The sequence below is a fragment of the Sciurus vulgaris genome, assembly GCF_902686455.1.
Source record: "Sciurus vulgaris genome assembly, chromosome: 2".
Lineage (NCBI taxonomy): Eukaryota > Metazoa > Chordata > Mammalia > Rodentia > Sciuridae > Sciurus > Sciurus vulgaris.
The window spans coordinates 142,184,317-142,207,789 of record NC_136462.1 but is presented as its reverse complement, the minus strand read 5'-3'; the positions used below and the strand labels follow the sequence as shown (position 1 = coordinate 142,207,789).

At 35.1% G+C, this 23,473-nt stretch overlaps 1 protein-coding gene across 6 annotated transcripts in view; it reads left to right on the top strand.

Annotated features, from left to right (window-relative positions):
• The window catches only part of CHD2 (chromodomain helicase DNA binding protein 2), a gene marked incomplete at its 3' end in the record, with an annotated part of 120,447 nt that overhangs the window by 11,212 nt on the left and 85,762 nt on the right, over positions 1-23,473 (top strand). For all 6 annotated transcript variants that reach the window (XM_079127368.1, XM_079127366.1, XM_079127365.1 and 3 more), the window contains 6 exons: positions 8,845-9,076; positions 13,287-13,373; positions 15,008-15,069; positions 21,206-21,313; positions 22,058-22,198; positions 23,333-23,466. In XM_079127368.1, the coding sequence (XP_078983494.1) occupies positions 13,287-13,373; positions 15,008-15,069; positions 21,206-21,313; positions 22,058-22,198; positions 23,333-23,466 (532 nt within the window). In that variant the 5' untranslated portion in view covers positions 8,845-9,076. The remainder of the gene's footprint in view (positions 1-8,844; positions 9,077-13,286; positions 13,374-15,007; positions 15,070-21,205; positions 21,314-22,057; positions 22,199-23,332; positions 23,467-23,473) is intronic.

Below are 23,473 nucleotides of genomic sequence, written 5' to 3'. Positions count from 1 at the left end.
GCTGGAAATTTCTGAAATTCACTTGCTCTGGGATTATGGCCAGTGTTGAACAACAACCTTAGTTGATTGTACTGAGGCAGGTTTGGGAATATGGGTTAGTGGGATAGGGTTTGGGTCTCTGTTCTGCTGTGTTTTAGCAGTGGAATCTTGGGCAGGAGCCTCTGAGCTTGTTTATCTTTTAAAAATGGGTCAGGGTAGGACTATTGTCTTTTAGGGAAGTTAGAATTAAATAATGCTTCTGGGGTAGTGGTTTTCAATTAGTGGAAGTTTTGTATACCGCCCCCCCCCCCCCGCCCCCCGACATTTCTGCATTGTCTTTAGGTATTTTTGATTGTCACTACTAGAAGCTGGGACACTATTGGCATCTAGTGAGTAGAGGCCTGGGATGCTGCTAGACATCTGGTAGGACAGCCTTCCACCCCTGAAAAAATTATTCAGCCCAAAACATTAATAAATGCCAAATTTAGAAACCATATCTAAAATATTTAGCAAACTGATTGCCACAGTGAATGTTGGTTGTTAAAAGTGGAGGCCATTTATCTTTACTTTCTTTACTATGGTCAGATGGGACCTCTTTTCCTTCCTTGGACATTGTAGGCATAAGTTTCACATTTACTGTTAGGGTTGGTTGGCAGGACTTTTAATCTCCTTTGAACTTTGAGGTTGCTGTGAACACCATCTACCTTATAAAAGTCTTAAAATTGTAGCCTATAAGCAAGTAATACGGAAGTATAAGACCCATAAGGCTGAAAGGCAACTCTTGGTCAAACCAATTCATTTATTCTTAGCATCCTTAATGTAAATACTTTGTTTGAGATGGTTAGTTATACCCTTGTTAGTGAATTTCAGGGAGAACTTTCCTCCTAACTCCTTTGCACAGCTTGTTTGTTTACTTAGTCTTTTATTTGTAACCTGAGTAGAAAACTTGTAGTCCTTAGTATATAATGTATCTCTAGATTCCGATTAGATATTTGCTTGCAAAATAGTTTATATAGTTTTTATCTTATCCAGGCTCCTTTATAGAATTAGTTTACCCCTGATGATATATATGGCTGCGTGCCAGTTATTTGGTACATTATAAACCATTTAGAATGACTCAAATGTTAATGGGTTGTTGGGAAGCAGAAGTAGTTTGATAAAACCTAAGGTGACTTCTTTCTGGCTCCACTTGAGAATTTTAAAAATGTGCTTATCAAAGGAAGATGTATTCTTTTTAACCACTGGCCTTTATTGCAGGTATGTGTGTGTGCTGGATTTAGCCTTTTTACTCCATGAAAATTGTAAACATTTTGTGCACACTTTTTTGTTTTTATTTTTATTTTTCTTTTTATTATGGTATTAGGGATTGAGCCCAGGATACTTTACCACTGAGCTACATTCCCCATCCCAGCTCTTTGTATTTTTTTTTTTTTTTTTTTGAGACAGAGTTTCACTAAGTTGCCCAGGCTGGCCTTGATTCTGATCCTGCCTTAGCCTCCCAAGTTGCTGGTATTATAGATATGTGCCAACACCCCCTGTATTGTGTACACTTTTTTTATACATGTGCCTTTTCTGTTGTCAGAAGACAAATTTTAACAAATTGAGTTTGAGGATCTAATTGGATTTTTGTTAGGGATTTATGAATTAGACCAGTACCCCATCTTAAAGAGTAGGAAGGCACTCTGTTGGATATGACAGTCAATTTTTATAAGATAGCTTGAACAGGAACAAGAAACACAGTACAAAAAAGCATATTGGTTAATATCTACTTACTCAAGGTTGCTCCCCTTGTAAAGTTAAATAAAGCACAGGGAATTTTATTACATGCTAGCTAGAATCGACCTGTTTGGGAATTTGACTGTCATTTATTTCCTTGAAGGTAAGATGAACAATTTAGTGTAGCATAAGAAACCAAACCATACTGGTTTCTTGGGGCCTATTAGAGGAGCTCAGTCCGAATCAGTGGCCTCTCATAAATTAGCACTGGGAAGAAGGTTCATAGTGTTGACTACTTGCTGTTGGAATAACTTCTTAAAAAAAAACTATTGAACCCTAGGAAGGAATCAGTTCTTAAAAGGATAGCATTCTGTGAAATTATGAAGAACTTAGAAAATTTTAAATAATACAATTGAAGTTTTAATGGAAATGTTAGACATAGCTATAATCCTGTTTAACCCTCCTCACTAGTATCCCTTTTATGAAGTTGGCAAGTAAAAAACTGACATTTAAAAATGTATATATTTCATGTAATTTTATGTTTTTAGAATCTTAATAGTTTTTAAATTGTTAAATAGATTTTAAATTGGGAATGTACTTCAGCTCTAATCACCATTTAATTGCATGGGATGTATCTCCCACTTTCATACATGGATATGTAGATTTTTTTTTGCTTTTATGAAAAGAGCTCTGAATACTTTTGTTTTTGTCTACTGTACCAATTTGATTTACCTAGGCTAAATACCCATATATTGAATTGCAGGATTTGTATGTTTAAAGGTTATTGGTTAATGCTTTCACTCTCCAAAGCCTTTACTGATTAATTACTTTGAAAAATGGTGTATTGTTTTCCATCATCTTTTAATATTGGACTTTTAAATTTTTGCAAAGTAGAAGTGTGAAATAATCTGTTCTAATATACATCCCCCAGATTAAGCAGTGAGCCTTATTTTTCCTTGGATTTATTTACTGTTTCAGTTAGTAATTGCATGTCCATTTTCTCTGCCTAGTTTTCTATTGGATTTTTGATATGTAAGTTTGGGTGGGAGGGGTGGTAACTGAACTTGCTTTTCCACCGAGCCACATCCCCAGTACTTTTTATTTGGAGACAGGGTCTTGTAAGTTGTTTAGTGCTTCACTAAAGTTGCTGAGACTGGCCTCAAACTTACAATCTTCCTGCCTCAGCCTGTAGAGTTGTAGGGATTACAAGTTCACCACCATATGACATACTGATATGTAATTCCTCATATGTTGTGTATATAACTTTTTTTATGCATACAAATTTCTTTTCCCAATATTCCTTTGTAATATTGTTTCTGTATTCCCTTGTAATATTTTTTTATTTTTCAGAATCATAGGACTTGAACTAGAAGTTGAAGTGGGTTTAAAAAATCAGTTTAAGGAACTACATTCATTTGTTCTTTGCTAGAAAGAAATTTGTGATTTAGTAATGTTTACCCCTTCATTTTCCTAAGACACTTAAAAGTGATTGAAAAGTAATAGTTTATGCATCAGCTTCGGTTGGTTTAATAATCTGTTCAACTGAAGAATGTATGACCAGGGCAACAATACCACATAGAGGATGAATTCAGACCATGAACTGCCTTACAGTTATACTTGATCTTAATCTCCTATGAAGTAATTTATTGTATGGATTTGGAGACTTTTTGCTTATGCTTGACAAGTAAGTGCTTCACAAATATTAACTATTCTATCATTGATAGAAACTCATTCTGGAAATAAGTTTTATGGAATTCCATAGTAGATTGCTTTGCATGTTTCCAGATTTTGCTTTCACCAACAAAAGAGCCAAGATCTGCAAAGCAGTTCAGCCATTTTGTATGTTGGGAAAATAAACACTTCTTAAGTGTGGAAATGGTGACTTTTGATTGTAGACCCCAGAGGTTTCCTCCTTTAAGTCGAATGTTGCCGTGCTGCCCTCTTGTGGCCATTTAGGAAGTAGTGATTAAAAATTAAGCATTTAATTTAAAAATTAGGAATAACAATGCTGTTTGCTTTCATCATGTGGTTTAAGAAATATTTAAGAAATATTTACTCCATTTTTACCTATTTCAGAAATGATTTTGAAGGCATACAAAGTTCTTTTATCCTTGAGTGAAAGGCAGTGTTAAATTTCTCATAAACATTTATTTTCTATTGAAGTCCAAAATCCAAGTTTTCACTTCAGTTTGTTCCCTTATTTTTATGTTGTATTTTTCTTGGAGGAGTAGTCCAGTCAAAAAGTATAAAACTTGTTTGCAACTGTATTTTGAGTAGTTTTTAGATACTTTTATTTTTTATGAAGATTCTGTGTACATGGCAGATAATCATTGCTGAACATTTCATTTTTAATGACCTTATAACTGTAAAACCATTGAAAACCAGGTAGTTTTATTACTTTTATTTAGTGTGCTTTATTAAAGAACTTCTTATCCACATACTATATTTGACCCTTTTTATTAGAGTCTTGTGGGCTTTATACCTCCTCTGCTATTAATTGGCATAAAACTATTCTTCAGTACTAATGGTATTTAGTACTGTAGTTAGGTATTAATGGCAAATCTACATAGTCTTTCCGGAAACATCCTATACCTTTAGGGAATAGACCTTCAGGCCCCTAAATGTGGAGCTGTTTTCATTGTTACTTTTTGTTGTTGTTTGGTACTCATGGGCACTTGACCACTGAGCCATATCCTCAACCCTTTTTTGTATTTTATTCGGAGACAGGGTCTCACTGAGTTTCTTAGGGCCTTGCTAAGTTGCTGAGGCTGACTTCGAACTGGTGATCCTCCTGCCTCGGTCATTTGCATTATCATACGTGTATTCACTTAAATTTTTAACCCGTTTTGTGTAGGATTGAGTGTCTTGCTTCCCTTACCTTGCATTTGGCTCTTTTTGGATGGATTTATTTTGAATAGTGAATGAATTTAGTCATTAAAATTGTTTCAGACATATAGTGAACAGCTGTGAATTCACCAGTAAGCTTCAGTCATAAGATGTGAGGAATAGCAATTTCTGATAACATCTTCCTCAGCCCCCAGAAATAAATAGAACTGAGTGTTTGACATTTATCTTTTCTTGGGTGTGATTTTAACAGATTTTTTTTTTAATTACACAAGTTAATTCATGGAATCTATATTTCAGATAACTTCCTCAACAGTTCACACAAGTATGTGCTGATAGGAATATGACTGTGTTTTCTATGAAGAAGCTACTACTGTGCATTGTAATATTTCTAGTGGTCATTTTCCATACAAGCACAGAAAATACACAGCTGCACAAGAAGTTATGTACAAGGATATTTATAGTTTTATTGGTTATAGTGAACAGTTTGGAAATAATTAAATATGGAAGTGTATCTAAGGATATTTGTAGCTTTTTAGTTAAAGGAACATCTTGAAAATAACCTCAACTTACAAATAACCTAAGTGTATTATTAATGTGGAATGTTAAGTAAAATAGAGCTTATTTATACTATGAGGCAGTTCAAAGGGAATGAGGTATTTGTACGTATCCTGACATGTGCATACATTATATCTGCAGTGATTTCTGCTTTTTAGTATAAAAGACTAAAAACATTGCTAGTTAGCTACATCGTTCTAGTACTCTTATAGACTAAATGCTGTCTTTTGGGTCTTGATGGGTCTTTTAAGTTGAAATTGAAGATTTTCAGTCGTCTTTTTCATTGGAATGTTTTTTATTTTGTGGAAGTATATGGAACATATTATGGTCCTGTGACAATTTTATTTGGTGTGATTTCCAGAATGTGATTACACCCTTAAACTTTTGTCTGGTGTTAATTAAGCATTATAGTAACTGAAAAACTAAGCCAGTCATTTCAAAAGATAGGCAGATTGCATCTTCTAGTGAAGTCAATAAATTCCCCTTCTCTAACATACTCCATGCAAGGAACATCGAAGATGGGCTTACTTACCTCTCAAGTCTGTTTTTATAGATTAGGAAAAATGAGAGACAAGGGTAGTGTAGATGTTAACAGCTGGCCTTTGGGGTCAGTTTTCTAGTTCAGGATGTGTGTCATTGCTAAAAGTAAGGAGAGCCAGCAGAGCATGAGAGTTGAAGCTGACTTAAAATGAGGTTGCCTGCTTGTGGTTTTCAATGGTAGTAATTACTATGATACGACGTCAGCTTATCTAATAGGCATTGAACTTATGATAGGAGAGCACAGGTTCCACTGTTCCCTCAAAATTAGCTTGCTACATAAGCAGTGGATATAGGAGTTGGAGATGAGAAATATTAAGGCTTAGCTTATTTCATATTCTGTGGATGGTTCATGGTGACTGGAGCAGTGGGCAGGAATGGTTAAGTGATGAACCCTGAGGAATTGTCAGAGGCCAGGCTTTACAGGGTATGCTGAGATTGGCTGTTAAAATGACCATGCGTAGGGTACCTGCTCCCTGATCTGACCTTGTTGAGGCACTCTGCTGCTTTGCTTTGTGTGCACAGCTTCCAGGTTCCTCTCCATACATCCTTTTCAGTCTTTGGAATCCCTTAATTTATAAGAAAATTCTGGATCTGCTTCTGTACCTCTTAGTGAGCAAATGGTGAAAGCAAAACTAACAAATTCCAATGAGTGTCATGGATTTTGTGGTATAGGCTCACTACTAGTTGTGGAGAATGGAATCTGAGCTTGAATGTGAGATTCTTAAATTTCTGCTCTTTGGGGTAAGGCTGTAACATAGAGTGTTGATTTCATAGTTGTCATTTGATGGTCTCATGACTTCACAGCTAGATGACAGGATGGTATAGACCTAAGCAATCTACCCCTAGGACTAGAATGGAAACTGTGGATTCTGGAGACTCAGATTGCATTGCCCTCATCCCCTTGGGGATTGAACCCAGGGCTCTACCACTGGGCTCCATCCCCAACCCCAACTGTTCCCTGCCCCCTTTTTGAGACAGTGTCTTGCCAAGTTGCCCAGGCTGACCTTGAACTTGCCATCCATCTGCCTCAGTCTCCTGAGTTCCTGGATTTTTAGGTGTATGCCACCCTGTCTGACCAGAGCTACATTTGTTTTTTTTTTTGGTACAGAGGATTGAACCCAGGGGTGCCTAGCCACTGAACCACATCCCCAGTTCTTTTCATTTTTTTTTTGACACAAGGTCAAAATAAAAAAAAGCACTTAGCCTTGCTAAGTTGCTGAGGCTGGCATTGAACTTGAGATCCTCTGGCAGAGGCTGCACTTTTTAACCGTTATTGTCCAGCCCCCCCCCCCCCCCCCCCGCCCCCCTTGCCTGGTGACTTACCTTCTGATTGGACACAGGTGTAGAGTTAGTGACTTATGTCTTAATCAGCTGATCTAGTCAGCAAGGCCTGCAAAGGGCTAAATAATCAATAATTTTAATGAGAATTTAAAAGTTGTGAATCTCATTAACAGGGATGTCTGACTGGGTACATTGTGTAATAGGGATAAGATTTACTTTCTGAGTCTTTGAGGCTTTTATTCCATATGGTAAAATAGCATGTTGGTTTTGGAGCCAGTCTTGGGTTGCCTGCCCTTCTCACAACCTTCAGATTTTCTAGTTTTGTCATTGGTCAAGTTACTTAAAACATGTTTTTCATCCTTTAATAATAATACCCAATAAAATTGTTCTGGGGAATAACAAAAAATAATACACATAAAGTACATTTAAAATTCATATAAAGAATAATGCCTGATAACTGTGAGGTAATCAGACATTTTATATTTTTCTTCACCTTTCTTCCCTTCTTCAGGTAGAGACATCCTCTCTCCATTGCTTTTCATTGTTTCTTAACTGAAAGGTTCCTGCACTGGATGTGCTTACAATAGATCACACAGGGTTATTTGGGTCATTTCCAGTTTCCAGTGTTGTAACCTATTCATTCTGTATACATATTTGTCAAGTGATATGATTTCATTTCTAGTTTGGAAGATACTGTGCTGGTAAATAGGAAGATTCCTTTCTTTATCCTTTCAGGCTTCATGTCACAGGACTTATCTCCTGATTGCTGAAGTCAAGGACCTTTCTGCTCTGTTAGTGTTACTCTAGGTTCTGGATTTCATTTTGCCTGCCTGCCTTTGCTTAGCCCCTCCCCTCCATGTGAAAAGATAGTTATCAGGCAAAAGAGAACTGTTTGTCTCTAGCTATTGAGTTCCTTGATTTTAGTTCTTTTCACTTTATTTTCAGGGTGCCTATTTTTCACTCTTGAGTATATACATATATTATCTTTGAACTTGAGGTTTTTACTCTCTCAATCTCTGAACCTTCTGTTTGTTTTGTGAACCTTCTGTTTCAGCTGTTGCCCACCTACATCAATTCCTTGAGATATGTTTGGAGTGAAGAAGGGAAGGGGAATGTGTAGAGGACAGTAGCAGTCTTTATTGGATTGGGCAGTCTCGTTAGAATCAGTACCCTTTTTGCAAGCCTCTGGAACTTTAATAATAAAGCCTCTGGATTGGGGTTAATGTGTATATATGTCTTTTTTATAAAGCTTCCCAGAGGAGTCTAATTTGCACCTATTGAGAACCACTGATTGGATAATTGCAACCAGATTGCATTCTTTCTCTTTGTATTACATGCTTTGGTTTTCTTACAGATAAGCCAGTGGATTCATATTGGTAAGATTTCTGAACTTTATGTGTCAGGGAAGTCTGAGAATGACTTAAATACTTGTGAGTTTCAGTTTTACATTAGTAAAAGGGAGCAATATCTACCTTCAGGTTCTTATTTTTATTTTTTCCATAGTAGGGATTGAACACAACCTCTGTGTTTTATTTTGAGACAGGATCTCACTAAGTTGCCCAGGCTGATCCCAAATATGCGTTCCTCTAGCCTCAGCCTTCTGAGCCACTGGTATTACTGATGTTTGTCATTGTGCTCGATTCACCTTTGGGTCTTTGTAAAATAATTAATCTACATAAATCAGCTAGTAGATAGCATCATATAAATACTGGAGGTGGTAGCTGTTGAGGATGTTGAGAATAATACCAATAACATTGTTTGTATTATAAAAATTTAAAAAGGAATTTGGAGATTTTTTTTTTTTTGCTCTTATGTTATTAAACTTACTATCTGCTGACATTTTATCATGTGAATTTTTAAAAATACAGATTTATTTGGCAGTTCTTAAATCTCTGTCTGCCTCTCTTCTCTCCCTTTTGAATTAAGTCATTCAGCCTCTGAAGAAGCTTCAGGTTCAGATTCAGGCAGCCAGTCGGAAAGTGAGCAGGGCAGTGATCCAGGAGGTGGACATGGCAGCGAGTCGAACAGCAGTTCTGAATCTTCTGAGAGTCAGTCAGAATCTGAGAGTGAATCTGCAGGTTCCAAATCCCAACCAGTTCTTCCAGAAGCCAAAGAGAAGCCAGCATCTAAGAAGGAACGGATAGCTGATGTGAAGAAGGTATCTCCTGTGTCGTATAGTGCTGATGTGCTGCTGGCTAGGACCAGCCCCCAGACCATTATGTCCTATGAGTTTTAAAGTCACCTTTTTAAATAATACAGTACTCGTGGATACATATGTGATGCCGTTCTGATTTACTGTTTCAGTTAATAACCAAGCTTTAAAGAAAATCTTTAGTAACATAAACCATCTAAATGTAGGGTAAAAAGACAAATTTTTATACTTTTGGTCTTTCACTTTAAAAAATAGTTAAAAAATGTTATGCTGTGCTAATATCAGAGAACACCATTGATAGTTAATAGTAACTCCTTTTGATTGTGGAGTGCAGTCATAAAGCTTAGTGATAGATAATCGTGATCGAAGAGTTAAGACAGTTTTTGCTAGCTGAGTAATGGAAGAGAATGCTCGCTACAGAAAAAAACAAAATCTGAATTCTTTGCTTAGTAGAAAAGAGTCTTCTAGTAAAAAATGCCAAAAGGCAAAAATTTGAGTTGTGTAACATTTTCTTATTGATGATAAAACTTTAAAATGCATGTCTTTTGGTTGAAAAAACTAATTACTTGGTTTAATCATCAGAATGTAGTTTTTAAAATAATTTTGAGAGAATTATGATTGAGTCACTGAAAATACAAAACAATTGCCCTTTTTTTTTTTTTTTTTAATTTGGCATGGAGGATTAAACTTGGGGCCCTACACATGCTAGGCAAACAATCCATCACTGAATTACACTGCCAGCCCTCAAAGACTATTTCCTTTTTAAAAAAATTTACATTATAATTATCCATAGTAGTGGGATTCATTATGTCATGTCCATATATAATATTTGATTAATCTCATTCCCCAGTACCTTTCCTTTCCTTCCTCTAGCCTGTTGCTTTTAAAAATTAAAAATATAGTAGTGTAAGGCTTTGAGTTCAATTTTCAGTACTGGGAGAAAAAGAATATTAATGAAATTAAAGGCTTTATGCCAAATCATTTTTTATTTAAGCTTTACTCGAAGATCTAAATCTGTGTTCTGTATACTCAGATTTTCATAATATTACAAGTAGATTTAAATTACCTGCAAGTTCAACAAACCTGAACTTAGCCACTTTTAACTCTTGAGCCAGATTTAGGATCAACTGTGTTATTTCAGTTCTTCTCTTCCCAGCATAATTGTTGTTTAATGGTATATGACCTGTAGGAGCTTGTGTTAGGTTGGAGAATCCTGATGGCAGTCTAAGGATAGGAAAATGAAAGATGTTCTTACGAATAAACACACCACCAGAGAAACCCCTTTCAGACACCAGAGAAACCCCTTTCAGACACTTAAGTGTTGCTTCTTGTTGCTTCCTCTTTGTGTGGTATACCTTTTAAAAACACAGTTTAAGTGGCAACTTTTTTCAAAAAGGTCAAATAGAAATGTTACTTAGAAATTTTGTAGTGAGTATCATTAAACTCAGAAATTTGCCATCTAGGCCTATATCAGAAGGTCTTGATCAGTAATGCTTAGAGCATAATTTCTAAGCCTGGTTTCCCCTGTACATCAGACCAGGTGTTCTTTTCAGAAAACTCCAATGATTTTTTTTTTTCTACATTTTTTTTGTTGGTGCATTATACTTGTAATATTGATGGGATTTATTATTAGGCATTTGTTTCAATACGTTGTTGAATGAGATATGAACACAGATAAGTCTAGGTATAATTCTCTTTCTTAGAGTAGGAGCTCTTTACATGTAGAACTAAAAGGAAACTAGAAATCATGACTTGCATAGTAAGTTTGAAGTTTTATTGAAATCTTGGTTGACTCTCTGGATTCACTACTATTATCTCTAAGATCTTAAATATTTGCCTTCTTTAACAACTAAGAAATCAGAGAAGGCATTGTCAGGATTGAATTCATATACTTAGCATGTGCAAGGCCCTGGGTTCAATCCCTAACACAGTGGTGGGTGGTGGTAATGGTTGTAAGTGGACCTAGTAGCAGTCAGAATGACTGCATTGTGCCTTTAATGATGGTTACTCTAAAATGAGAACTTCATAAAATCCTTGCTTTTTGCGTACGTCCTTTTCATAAGGTGACATCCTTCACTTTCTCCCTCACATTCTCTCAACAGAAGAAAAGTTCTGTTATTCAGTATGATAACTCTGCAATGTAGCTTTTTCGTGGAAGAGTTGAATTAGATATTATTGGTCCTCAAAAGGACAAATACGATCACAAGATGATTTTAGGATGTAAGCATTACAGTATATTCTGTGATAAAGTTGCAATAGTTAAGCCAGAATACGTAACTAGTATATTAAAGTAATAAAACTGATTGTAGTTAAATTCAAATATGATTTAGCCATCCTTGTTAATAAAAGCTTCGTAAAAATTTGTGTTATCATGTAAATAATTTCAAAGTTCTAATAGAGGTCCCAAAAGGAGTGGGGGTGGAGTGCAGACACACTGCAGTGAAGCACTTTTTCTTTCCTTTGTCTGCCATATTTGTTCGGCTTGTTTTGCAGTCATTTGCTTCTTGCACATGCCTTTCCACCCACTTGATTATTTCTAATTTCTCCTGGTTAGGCCTTTTGTCTTTTAACTCCAAGATGCTGATTTTAAGATGATTAGCAAATCTGAAGACACTAAATTGCATGATTATATTGGATTGTAATTCTAAGACGCCTATTATTGGCCTTATTTTTTCTTTTTTTTTTTTTTTTTTGAGGACTTGTTTTTCAGTTCACTCCTTTTTTTTTTTTTTTTAGTTATTGTTAATAATGTCCTTCCTTAGTCTGGTGACATTGTGTTTTTCTAGGTCATCTTTCCATCAGTTTTGTGTTTTAAGGTCCAGTTTCCATACTTTCAAGTGAAAATATTTAATCAGTCTCAGACAGTGACTTTTCCCCTTGAATATATTCTGTGGCTCTCATTTCCAAATGTTTTCATGACATTGGCTGCCATTTGTGTTTTGGTAATAAACCTCTATTTCTAATTTTTTGGCTTTTAAGCATCTCTTCTACATGTTTAGCTGCTGTTAGACTTTTTTTGTGTTAACATTCCACAATCCAAGGGAATTCCTTTTGCTTATGAGATTTTTGTTAAAAAAACAACAGAATATACTTTGTACTAGTTATCTCTGGGGAAGAGAGTGAATTTTTTTTTTTTTTTTCTTTAATCAGTCCCTTAATTTTTTAAGGCACTGGTGAGGATTGTTACTAAAAATCAAGTCATAAAAGCAAAGGGCTAATTATGGCTGGAGAATAAAAATAGATGTGCCTAGTATAAAAGGATGGTAGTGGCTCTCCTTAGAATTTCTAACTAAATGTTAGAAATATCCATTCTGCATGTATCTGGGAAATACACAATCTGGGGAACTTAAAAAAATATGCAAATGCCCTGGTTTTTATTTCATTTGACTTGAATTTCTGAGTTGTAGTTTTGTAGTAAAAGTTGAATCTCAGGAATTAGGGAATTAAATTGGACATGGTGTCATACGCCTGTAATCCCAGTGACTTAGGAGACCACCGCAAGGACTATTGAAAGTTGAAAGCCAGCCATAGCAACTTAATGAGGTCCTAAGCAACTTAGCAAGAGCCTATCTCAAAATAAAACATAAAAATGGATGGGGATGTGGCCCAGTGTTTAAATGCCCCTGCGTTTAATCCCTAGTCCTCCCCCTCTCCCCCCCCCAAAAAAAAAAGAATTGGGGAATTTAAAATTCATCAGTACAGTCTTTGTCTTTAGTGAAATTGCTATTTTACCTAACCATGTATTCAACTCTAAGTGTGTATTTTAACAATGGGTATTATTTATTTTTGAGTACTGGGAATTGAACTTGGGGGCACTCCGTCACTGAGCCACATCCCCAGCCCTATTTTGTATTTTATTTAGAGACAGGGTCTCACTGAGTTTTTAGTGCCTTACTTTTGCTGAGACTGGCTTTAAGTTCATGATCCTCCTGTCTCAGCCTCCCAAGCTGCTGGATTACAAGTGTGGGCCATAGTGCCCAGCTGCTTTATAATTTATTAGCCATTAAATAATGAAAGGAATTATTAAACTTTGTGTTGTAGCATAATAATGCCTTTTCTTTTTAAAGATGGAGCTTTTGTTTTCATAAACAGAACTAGTCAACCCTTCTTATATTTAATTACTTGAATTCTTTTGAATTTAAATAAATGTTTCAGTAATTTAAATTGGAAATGGGAATTAAGAAAAAAAATTCATGAATGACCTATTATTTTACAGATGTGGGAAGAATATCCTGATGTTTATGGGGTTAGGCGATCAAACAGAAGCAGACAAGAACCATCACGATTTAATATTAAGGAAGAGGTAAGAACAAAAAGTATTTTAAGGGGGATACGTACATTTAAGTTCCCTATCTTAATTTATCCTTTGTGACTCTGAAATGTGTTACTATTAATAAGACTGAACTTAAGGCATGCGAGTTAAGTGACTTTAATGTAAGGTTTCTGTGACCGAACACAATAATTAAATACAAGAAACTTAACAAAAATATAATAGTGAATGTTCCAGTAGGATATTAGGATATTAAAACAGCTCAAATTTTTTTAAGTTAATTTTCTCAGTGAAATTGATTATAGCAAGAGTTTTTTTTAAGACCTCTTCTAAATCTCGATTTGGTTAAACAAGTAACTGGTTTGATGAACAAAGAGAATAATGGAAAGTTTTGGACTTATTGTTGAGAAAGGAAAGGAGGAGAGAGTTCTTCATTTAAGTAATGTATTTTATCTAATTTCTGTAAATTTAGTTTCCTAGATCATTTTTAGTATGAGATATAAAACTAGTTTCCAACATATTCAATCTCTGATCTAATTGGGAGAGATTGAATAGATTGGTGATTTTTAAAACTGGTATTATGTACTGGATTTGCTTATGTATAGAATCAGACTTCTTTTACCTTTCTCAGATTGTGTGATACTTTTGTGGATTCTTATCTCTATTTTAGATTTATAGACTAGATTCTGAAGAGATACTCTTGTCTCAGTTAAATGTCCCCTTTCTGCCTTCTTAGGAGGACTTTGATATTCTTAGCTATATAACATTCTTCTGATGAAAGTTATAATTTTGATAGTCAAAGGTTAGTGAATTGGATATGGGTTTTTGGTAAATGTACTTTAAGAATCTAATTCCCCCTAACATCTGCATTATATTTGTGATGTTTGATTTTGAATGACCTCTGAACTGGTTTGCTTTTGCTTTCCTTTTTCGTAGTGTCTAGCACTAGGTTACTGAGCCATACTTTGTATAACCAGTCACATAGTTGTGTAAATCTTTTTCTTCATTCTCAGTAGGACACAATACTAACAGGAATACTTTGCCATTTTGCTAATTTTGGGGGAAAAAAGGCTGTTCAAATGTCTGTGACTGTAAACTTGTCTTGACCTAGTGCTGTTAGCAGAGCACTTTTGGTTCATGATTAAACTTGCTTTTTAATAAGGTTCAAAATGAATAGATGAGCAGTCAAAAGCTTTAAGGCACACTGACTAAATGTGATATTTTTATTGATATCTTGGCTCTGTTGTATGGTTGCCACATGTGGTTTTTAAATCTTATGCTCATTAGAATTAAGTAGAATTTAAAATTCTATTCAGTAGTCACACAAGCCACATTTGAAGTGTCTAGTAGTCACATATGGTTGACTACCATATTGGACATGGCAGATATTTACGTCATTGCAGAAAATTTTATTAGATGTTGTTATTCTGGAAGTCAGGCTGAGGTACATACTTTCTGGCTTTAGACCTAAGTAACAGAGAGACATTAATTTTTAAAGCAAAAGAAGAGTGAGATCCACCAAATAAGCGCAAAGATTTTTTTTTTTCTGTCTAAAATCTCATATTGAATAATGCTATATTGAACAGATTGTTGAACCAGGAGGTAGCATTGTCCCAATGAACTGTACATTAAAATCTGTAATCATTTTTCCCCCTCACACACTGAAGGCAAGTAGCGGGTCTGAGAGTGGGAGCCCAAAAAGAAGAGGCCAGAGGCAGCTGAAAAAACAGTAAGTCTTTCATGGGGGAAATTACTTAATCTGGTAGTTTCAAACATGTCAGCATTCTAGGATAGCATTCATCGTGTCTTCAGTCTGTCCCAGGTCTGAGTCTGCTTTCGTTTCTCTTATGAGCTTAGGTGACTGTTGTCCTGCTCTGTTGTAGCAGTAGAAGCATTTGGAGCTAGAACTTAGTTTAACACATGGAAGGGTTCCACATGTGCTTTGCCTGGGGCAGACTCCAGCTTCTTCCATCTGGTTATAGCCTAAGTATCTCAGTTAAATTTTTCTTAAAAATGTATATTCTAGTTAATTAAGTAAAGAACAAATTTAAATTTGCCATTTTTTTTCTCTTTATAATTTGTCCTTTATGTTGGTAGAATTATATTGGTTGGGTACCCATTTTGATAGGAAATTATATACTATTGTTTCCACATAGTTTTTAATATTGCAGTTCATAGACCAGATAATTTTAATTTGGGGCTTAATGTAAAATTACTTTGTAACATAGGTTATGTGCTCATTATTTTTTATTTATTTATTTTTTAAATATGTATTTAGTTGTATAGGTATTTACTTATTTATATGTGGTGTTGAGAATCGAACCCAGTGCCTCACACATGCTAGGCAAGCGCTCTGCCACTGTGCTACAACCTCAGCCTGATGTGTTCATTATTTTTTAACTTAAAAAATTCTGCTTACATGGTGAAAATTTGATTTTTGAGAAATCATTTTTAAAACCTTCTTTTGGAGGGTACAGTTCCTTTGATTATATGAATTCTGTACATCATCTAAAAAAAATCTAGATATTTAAAACTTTGCAGATCAGTTTAGGATTCTTGTGTTAATTATCTGTGGCTTCTGTTAGGAGTTCCAATTACATACTCTCTGATTCTGAAGTATTACTAATTTTTAATTACTTTAAAGTCTTTTAGTACTGGTAAAGATTAGTAGTAATTAAAAAAGTAGTCTGGGCCCAGCACAATGGCACATGCCTGTAATCCCAGCGGCTTGGGAGACTGAGATAGGAGGATCGTGAGTTCAAAGCCAGCCTCCCCAGGATCAAGGTGCTAAGCAACTCATTGAGACCCTGTCTTTAAATAAAATACAAAATAGGAGTGGGGATGTGGCTCAGTGACCAAGTACCCCTGAGTTCAATCCTCGGTACACGCTCCACCCCTCCAAAAAAAAGTAGTCTAAGGTAATAATTTGAGTGTTTTAAGCAGATTTCCTTATCTTTCAGTCTAAGATAGAGTAATACTAATTTGGTCTACCCAACAGAGTTATAGAAACTGTGCTAAGATTTTGTGATGTTTAATGTAGATTATTATAGTACTTTGTAGAAAAGTCAAGTATTTAATATTAATTTGTCGTGCTTGAGTATATCCAATTTCCATTTTTGTTTTAAATATTTACTTACAGTTGGAGAAATAGCAATTGTAAGCAGACTCAGACTTTTTGACATTTTGGAAGACTTTTTTTCCCTCCCTCTGTCTGTATTTGGGAGATTGTTCTCTGTTTACTGATTTAATGGTTTTTTTGGTGATCTTTTCTGAAATGTGTACCTTGATCACTTTGTAGGAAGATACATGACTTGTCTTAGCAGGTGCCCTCTGATAATCTAAGCAAGGGATTGACTTCTCATTTCCTTTTTTGTTGTAGATGCACTCTTTATATGTATTTATATGGACATACACACAGTTTTTTTCTGAACCATTTGAGACTAAAGTTTATACTTCATGGACTTTTATCCCTAAGCATTTTTTTTTTTTTTTTTTTTTTTTTTTTTGCGGATTTGAACCCAGGGCCTTGTGCTTGAGAGGCAAGCATTCAACCAACTGAGCTATTCCCCAGCCCTATCCTTAAGTATTTCTTAAGAACAAGAACAGTTTCAACTTAAATAGATTTTAAACATTTTTGAAGTACTTTTGTCTAATTCATTTTTCAGTTTTGTCAGTTGACCCATTTTTCTACTACCAGTACAGGATTCATTCTAGCATCAAATGCTGTATTTAGTTGTCAGGTTTCTTTTATCTGGAGCATTTTTATAGTCTTTCTTTGCTTTTATGGCATTGATATTTTTTAAGAATGCAGTCTTAAAAGAGAATAGGTTATTTTGAGAATTAAGAAGAGACTTACTCCTCAGAGTTATAATGTATAAGCAATATTTAAGCTTAGATTGGTTTACTTAGCACTACGGGCCTGCACAATATTTAAAAATGTTTTTGGAAGTAGCAGTATTGACTATTGAGGGATTTTGAGTAGGAATCTGTATTTTTGGCGTATTTTGAGAAAATCTATCAAAGCTGAATCATGTACTAGTGAGGGGCCATGAGTTCTCCACTTGGTCCTTCTTGCAGTTCCTTACCTGGCTCAAGTAGGAATTTAAGATTGTAACTGCTGACTTAAAGTCATATATATAAACAAAAATTTGGATTTTATTCTACCCACTCATTCTATTTAAATCATTGAATTCTTTTAAAAATGCAATACTTGTCAATATTGTCCACATTTGGGCAGTGTTGTTTATAATTTTTGCTGACATTATGGCCAAGTAGTGCTTAATGACCCTCTGCAGTGTTTCCAGAATCCAAATAGAATGTGGAAATTTTGGACATAACAATGCAAAGTTTTTCTCATGGGATCAAAATTACTTATTCTTTTCCAGTGTTTTGAATTGGGAATCTGTCACAAACCTGTGACACAGTGGAAGAGACTTCTTGTTTATCCCAGATTGGAATTGTTTATTATAGGTATTTTCTCTTGGGAAAGTACTGAAAATTAAAAGAAGTTAAATTGTTTAGTTTCTTCTTTTTAGATATGCCTTGTAAAATAGAAGAGAAGGGAGTTCTCTTCTGTAGGCTCTTAGAGATGTTTAATAGTGAGACTGCAACTTTTGGCCACAGTTCGGGCCCATACTATTTAAATGTGGCTTTTGCTTATCACTTATTTCATATTTGTTTAGATCGGATTTGCCTCTCTCAGGATTGTGTTCTCCTATCCACTATACCCATTAATTTACATTCAGATTTCTTATTCGTGTTTATTACCTTGGGGCATCCTTTGGGTAAATCTTGGTGTTTTTTTCATCAATTCCCAAGAGTTTGGGGAAAAATTCCATTGATTCCCTCTTAAAGCTAGATATGACAATTCTAATTTCTTTTAGTGTATGTTAAAAATTTTTTTACTCATGGTATCCTATCTTAGATTCCTCTTCAGTGTAGCTGAACTTAAACAACATATGGCTTTTTGGGTTTCTTTATAAAATTTATAAGAAGCCAACAGTGTAGGCAAGTGGACAGCAGATTCATATGCTAGAGAGCCCTATACATCTGTAGCATTATAAAGTAATCTTTCTATAACTGATAATCACCTCACCCCTTCTGCAAATGATGTGATATTACTGATCCTAACTTTCTTCTTTCTTGTTCTTGAAAATTAAAACTTGAGGTAATTTATCCAGTTTTAAATATATATATATACACATTCACTCAGGCCTTTTAAACCTCCAGTGGTCCAGGTCCTCCTGAAATGTGTAAGATTGGCTTTAATTTTTCCTTACATTTTTGTCTTCAAAGGGTTTGATTTAGAGTAGTAGGCTTTGCTCTGTGGCCAAGCATTTTGTTCTCATTGGGCTTCAGTTTCTTTTTTTGGGAGGAAGGCTTTAGACTAGTTGATTTGCCAAAGTTTTCTTTTTTAAAATTTTTCTTTTATTAAAAGCTTCTAAATCCTCCTGGTTATTAATAAATTAGTAATTTAGCTGGAAAACTCTGACTTCAGTGTATTTTTCCTCAGGGCCTGTTGCCACTTAGCTTTCTACACTTAGAGAAGTGGACCTCACTGATGGCCCTGGTTTAGGTTATCAGTTCCTGGAGGAGAACATAAATTCGAAATAATACTTGACTTTTGTTTTCATCAACTGTTTTCGCAATTGTGACTAAAAGACCCAACCAGAACAATTGTAAAGGAGGAAAAATTTATTTAGGTGCTCATGAGTATAGAGGTCTTAATCCATGGACAGTAGACTTCATTGTTTGGGGCTTGAGGTGAGGCAGAACATCATGGTGGACGAATGTGGCAGAGGGAATCAGCTCACATGATGATCAGAAATCAAAGAGGCTCCCCTCACCAGATAACAAAATAAGCTCCCCTAAGGTATGCCCCCAATGCCTCTCCTCCTCTAGCCACACCTTACACCCTATCCATCTTCAGTTTCCACTCAGTTAATCCCATTATGGAATTAATTCACCGATTGGATTAAGGATCTCGTAACCCAGTCATTTTTCTTCTAAATCATCTTGCATTGCCTCACACATGAGCTTTTGGGGTACACTTCACATCCAAACCATAACAATTTTGGATCTTTCTTATCTGATGTATGCTTCCTTGGATCTTAATTGTTCATGTATTTTCAAATGTGTTTCTGTGAAACCACTCTTCTTCAGTTTGACTATGTGAGCTTCTTCTGAGGGGTAAACTGATTTGTATGTGATTCAGAGGACACTACAGACCCATGTGCCATTCTTCCAGTTGCAGGGGACATCTTCCTTCCTTCCTTTCTTTCTGGTAATCACTTTCTATCCTTGAATTCTTATGCCAACATTCATTGTACTTGGCTGTAGGGAAGCAGGATAAGACAGGTAATCAGAGTGTGGTTAAATATAAGAAAGTTTTTGTTTTAGATGTATGATATTTAGATATTGGATATTAGCCAATAACTAAAAGACCTTACCAGCCTGTGCCCTACCTGTCTGAATGATAGATCAATATGACTCATTCATTAATCAGTTTCTTTGCTTAATAGAAGAACATCTTCCATTTGCCAGGCTTTGTGCTAAGCTCTGATACAAAGGTGAAAAGGATGGATATGAAAGCACACAGTACTAGTGGAATTTGAGTAATATCCATAAAAGTGCTCCACTGCCTTTTCATTGAAGCTTGAATTTTTTTCCCCCCTTAAGCTTCACCCAATTCAGGTATAGGGTAACTCGTGCAACTTTGAGGAAGAGTCCGCAGAGTACCCCCCTTGGAATGAGTTTTCACTATTACCTATTCTCCTATGAAGAGTATTGGTTTGACTTTTCAGTTCTATAACAGGTAACTTTAGTGTGACCACATTATCTATAAAGGGACCCAGAGGAATAGTGGTAATTGTTTTGTATATAGAGAAACATTTGCCTCCAAGTTTCTTTTTCTAGGTTATTTAACACCCAGTAGTTGTTACATGTTCTTTTACTCCTCCCTATAGGTGAGAAAATGAGCAAGGTCTTTGTAGTATTTGGTTTGGTCTTTTTTAAAATTTTATTTATTTTTTATTGTAGATGAACATGATACCTTTATTTATTTTCATGTGGTGCTGAGAATTGAACCCAGTGCCTCACTTGTGCTAGGCAAGTGTTGCATCACTGAACCACAAACCCAGCCCCTGGTTTGGTCTTTAAGTAGGCTAAAACTGTTTGAGGTCCAAGGATACCAACAAGCCTCTCAAGCCTTCTAAATTCTACAGGGGCAAAAGAATACGTACCTTATCTAATAATTATTAAAAACTACATCTTTAGCTAACAGATTAGTTGGGTGGTAGATTTACCATTGAAAAATAATTTCAGGGACCTTCCTTAAATATATTCTGAAGACTTAAAATATTTAATAGAAAGGTTCTCCAATTTATACTCAGAACTAGCATTATGTGTGAATTTGTTAAAATTCAAAGTTTCAGGCCTCACTTGAGACCTCCTGAATTAAGGGCCCAGAAATCTTTTGTAACAAGCCTTTTAGGTGCTTCTGATGCATGCCTAAACTTTGGAAGCACTGATCCAATAAGTATTTTGGTTTAATTCTTGTCAATAACATAATAGTAAATAAAAAAAAAATATGAGAAATTTAAAATTTTCCCTCAAAACAAATTGTTTGAAAAATACACCCATAGTTTCCATTGTTTGTTTATTTGTGAGATGAATTAGGAATAGATATGTAGTCCAGGGAAGATCACAACCAAAATTTAAATAGAGCTAAAAATAAACCTCCTTTAGCATAATATCTCCAAATATGCATGTTCTGCCTTTTAGATAATCATATTGAATTTGTTTTGTCAGATTGTTCAGCTTGAATATTTTAGAAAAAAATTATTTTGTTTTGCTTTTGATTGCAGAGAAAAATGGAAACGGGAGCCCTCAGAAGATGAACAGGATCAGGGCACCAGTGCAGAGAGTGAACAAGAACACAAAAAAGTGAAAGCCAGAAGACCTGTCCCCAGAAGGTATGCTGTTGGCTTCAGACCTCTGCTTCTGGATGAGCTCAGTTTGCATTACATTGGGAAGGATGATGCCTTGCAGGAATGAGAGGAGTTGCGATTCTGAATTCTGAATGTCTGTGGTTCAGTTTGTGCTAGCCTATATCCTCAGTAAGCGGTTAAATGACTGGGCTACTTATATTAATTGTGGGTGTTTTTGTGAATTGTAGCTTTAACGGTGAATTTTATTGTTTCTCCATGGCAGCCTAGTTATAGGGGTGGAGGTAAACTTATCTTCCACTTAAATAAAAAAAGTCCCTGTGTGTTTGGCCAAGTTACAAGTTCTTTGTGGGAAAACTAATTCTTAAGTTTGAAACACTATTTAGCTGACTTAAAACGTACTTGATTCTTAATATCCTATTCATAAAAATCTGTATATAACATTAAGCAGAAAATCTAATTGTTTGAAGATGAAGATAGTCTGAGATGGCAGCAAATTTTGGTAATGTTTGATCAGACAGATGGCAGTCTCAGGTAATGATAACAGGAAAAGGAAGGCAGACAATCCCCAGGAAAATTTATCTTCTTGCGTGAGTGCTAGAGTGAGCACTCTACCACTGAGCTGTGCCCCGTTACAGAAATATATTTTTAACATTTGCCAAGTGACTCATATATGTACCACTATTCTGGGAAATATCATTATATAGATTTGAAGTAGATTTCACATGTAAGAATAAAAGCTTTGCCTTTTTTTTTTTCTTCTCATTCTAGGACCGTTCCCAAAGCTCGGGTTAAAAAGCAACCTAAGGCTCAGCGTGGAAAGAAAAAGAAGCAAGATTCTTCTGATGATGATGATGAAGATGATGAAGCTCCCAAAAGGCAGACTCGTAGAAGAGCAGCTAAGAATGTTAGGTAAGTTGTGCCTCAGAAGTTTTCATTGGTGTGAGGGTAAGAGTGTAATAAGTTAGATCTTGGTTTTCATGAGTCCAGGATTTTGCATTGGATAGATTAAAATAACATACTATATCCTAAAGTTACTTTCAGAAGTCTGGTTAGTTTTCTTGGAAAAGGAATAGTGTTGAGCCAAGAGGAATGGGAAATAATAGCAATAGGTCACTTTAAACTGCTTCAAGTTCATGTTCTTAGTGGCATTGTCTGCATTTTATTAACAAAAATTCTTTTAGGAACAATGTTCGGATTTTATTCTCACTTCTTAAATAGTCTTTTTTTGTGTGTTTGGTGCTAGGGATTGAACCCAGGACCTCATACATGCTAGGCAAGCACTCTATCATGGAGCTGTATCCCTAGCCTTTTAATTACTCTTTTGAATTTTGAGGTTTGGTTTACATATTGATATTTAATATTTTATCAAACTTAGTAATAAGATATGAAGCATTAATAGAAAGTGAAATACATAGATTCAAACATTAATATATTAATTTATAGTGTGAAGGATATTTAATTTTTAGAACATGCAGATTTTTTGTGGTCTGCCTAGAGTTCTGGTGATGATAATTTCTTGTCCAGTATGTCCAACTAATAATTACAAACTAGGACTCAGCTTTGTATATGCCTGTGTATAGCTTAGCAGTTTTTCTCATTATAATAATACAAGGTTAAAATATTTAAATTTAGATGTTACTTTTTCTCCAATGAAATAATTACAGTTTTTTTCTTTCATTGTGGATTTTCTTTGTGATAGTTTATTATGTGGTAATAATTTCATACTAAAAAATGATGATTTCATACTAAAAAATGATAGGCATGTACTTGTAGTTTTGTATTATTGTAATTTCCTTACATAAATTAGTGCAAATATATTGTTTTCATTTTGAAATGTGAGTTAGCCTTTTTAACAGTTAATCAAAGACTGTGAATCCATACTTCAGTGGAAGAAAAATTGTTGAGTCTAGTGAATGGGAAATCTGTAAAATAGTATGTTGGAACCAAAGGAATGTGGTTCCTTTATCTGGTGATATTGTAAATGGAGATGTTTAATCCTTAAACTATAGTTTTCTCAGCTATTCAGTATTAATTCTCATGCAGTTATAAAGAAGATGATGACTTTGAGACTGATTCAGATGATCTCATTGAAATGACTGGAGAAGGAGTTGATGAACAGCAAGATAATAGTGAAACTATTGAAAAAGTTTTAGATTCAAGATTGGGAAAGAAAGGAGGTATGTG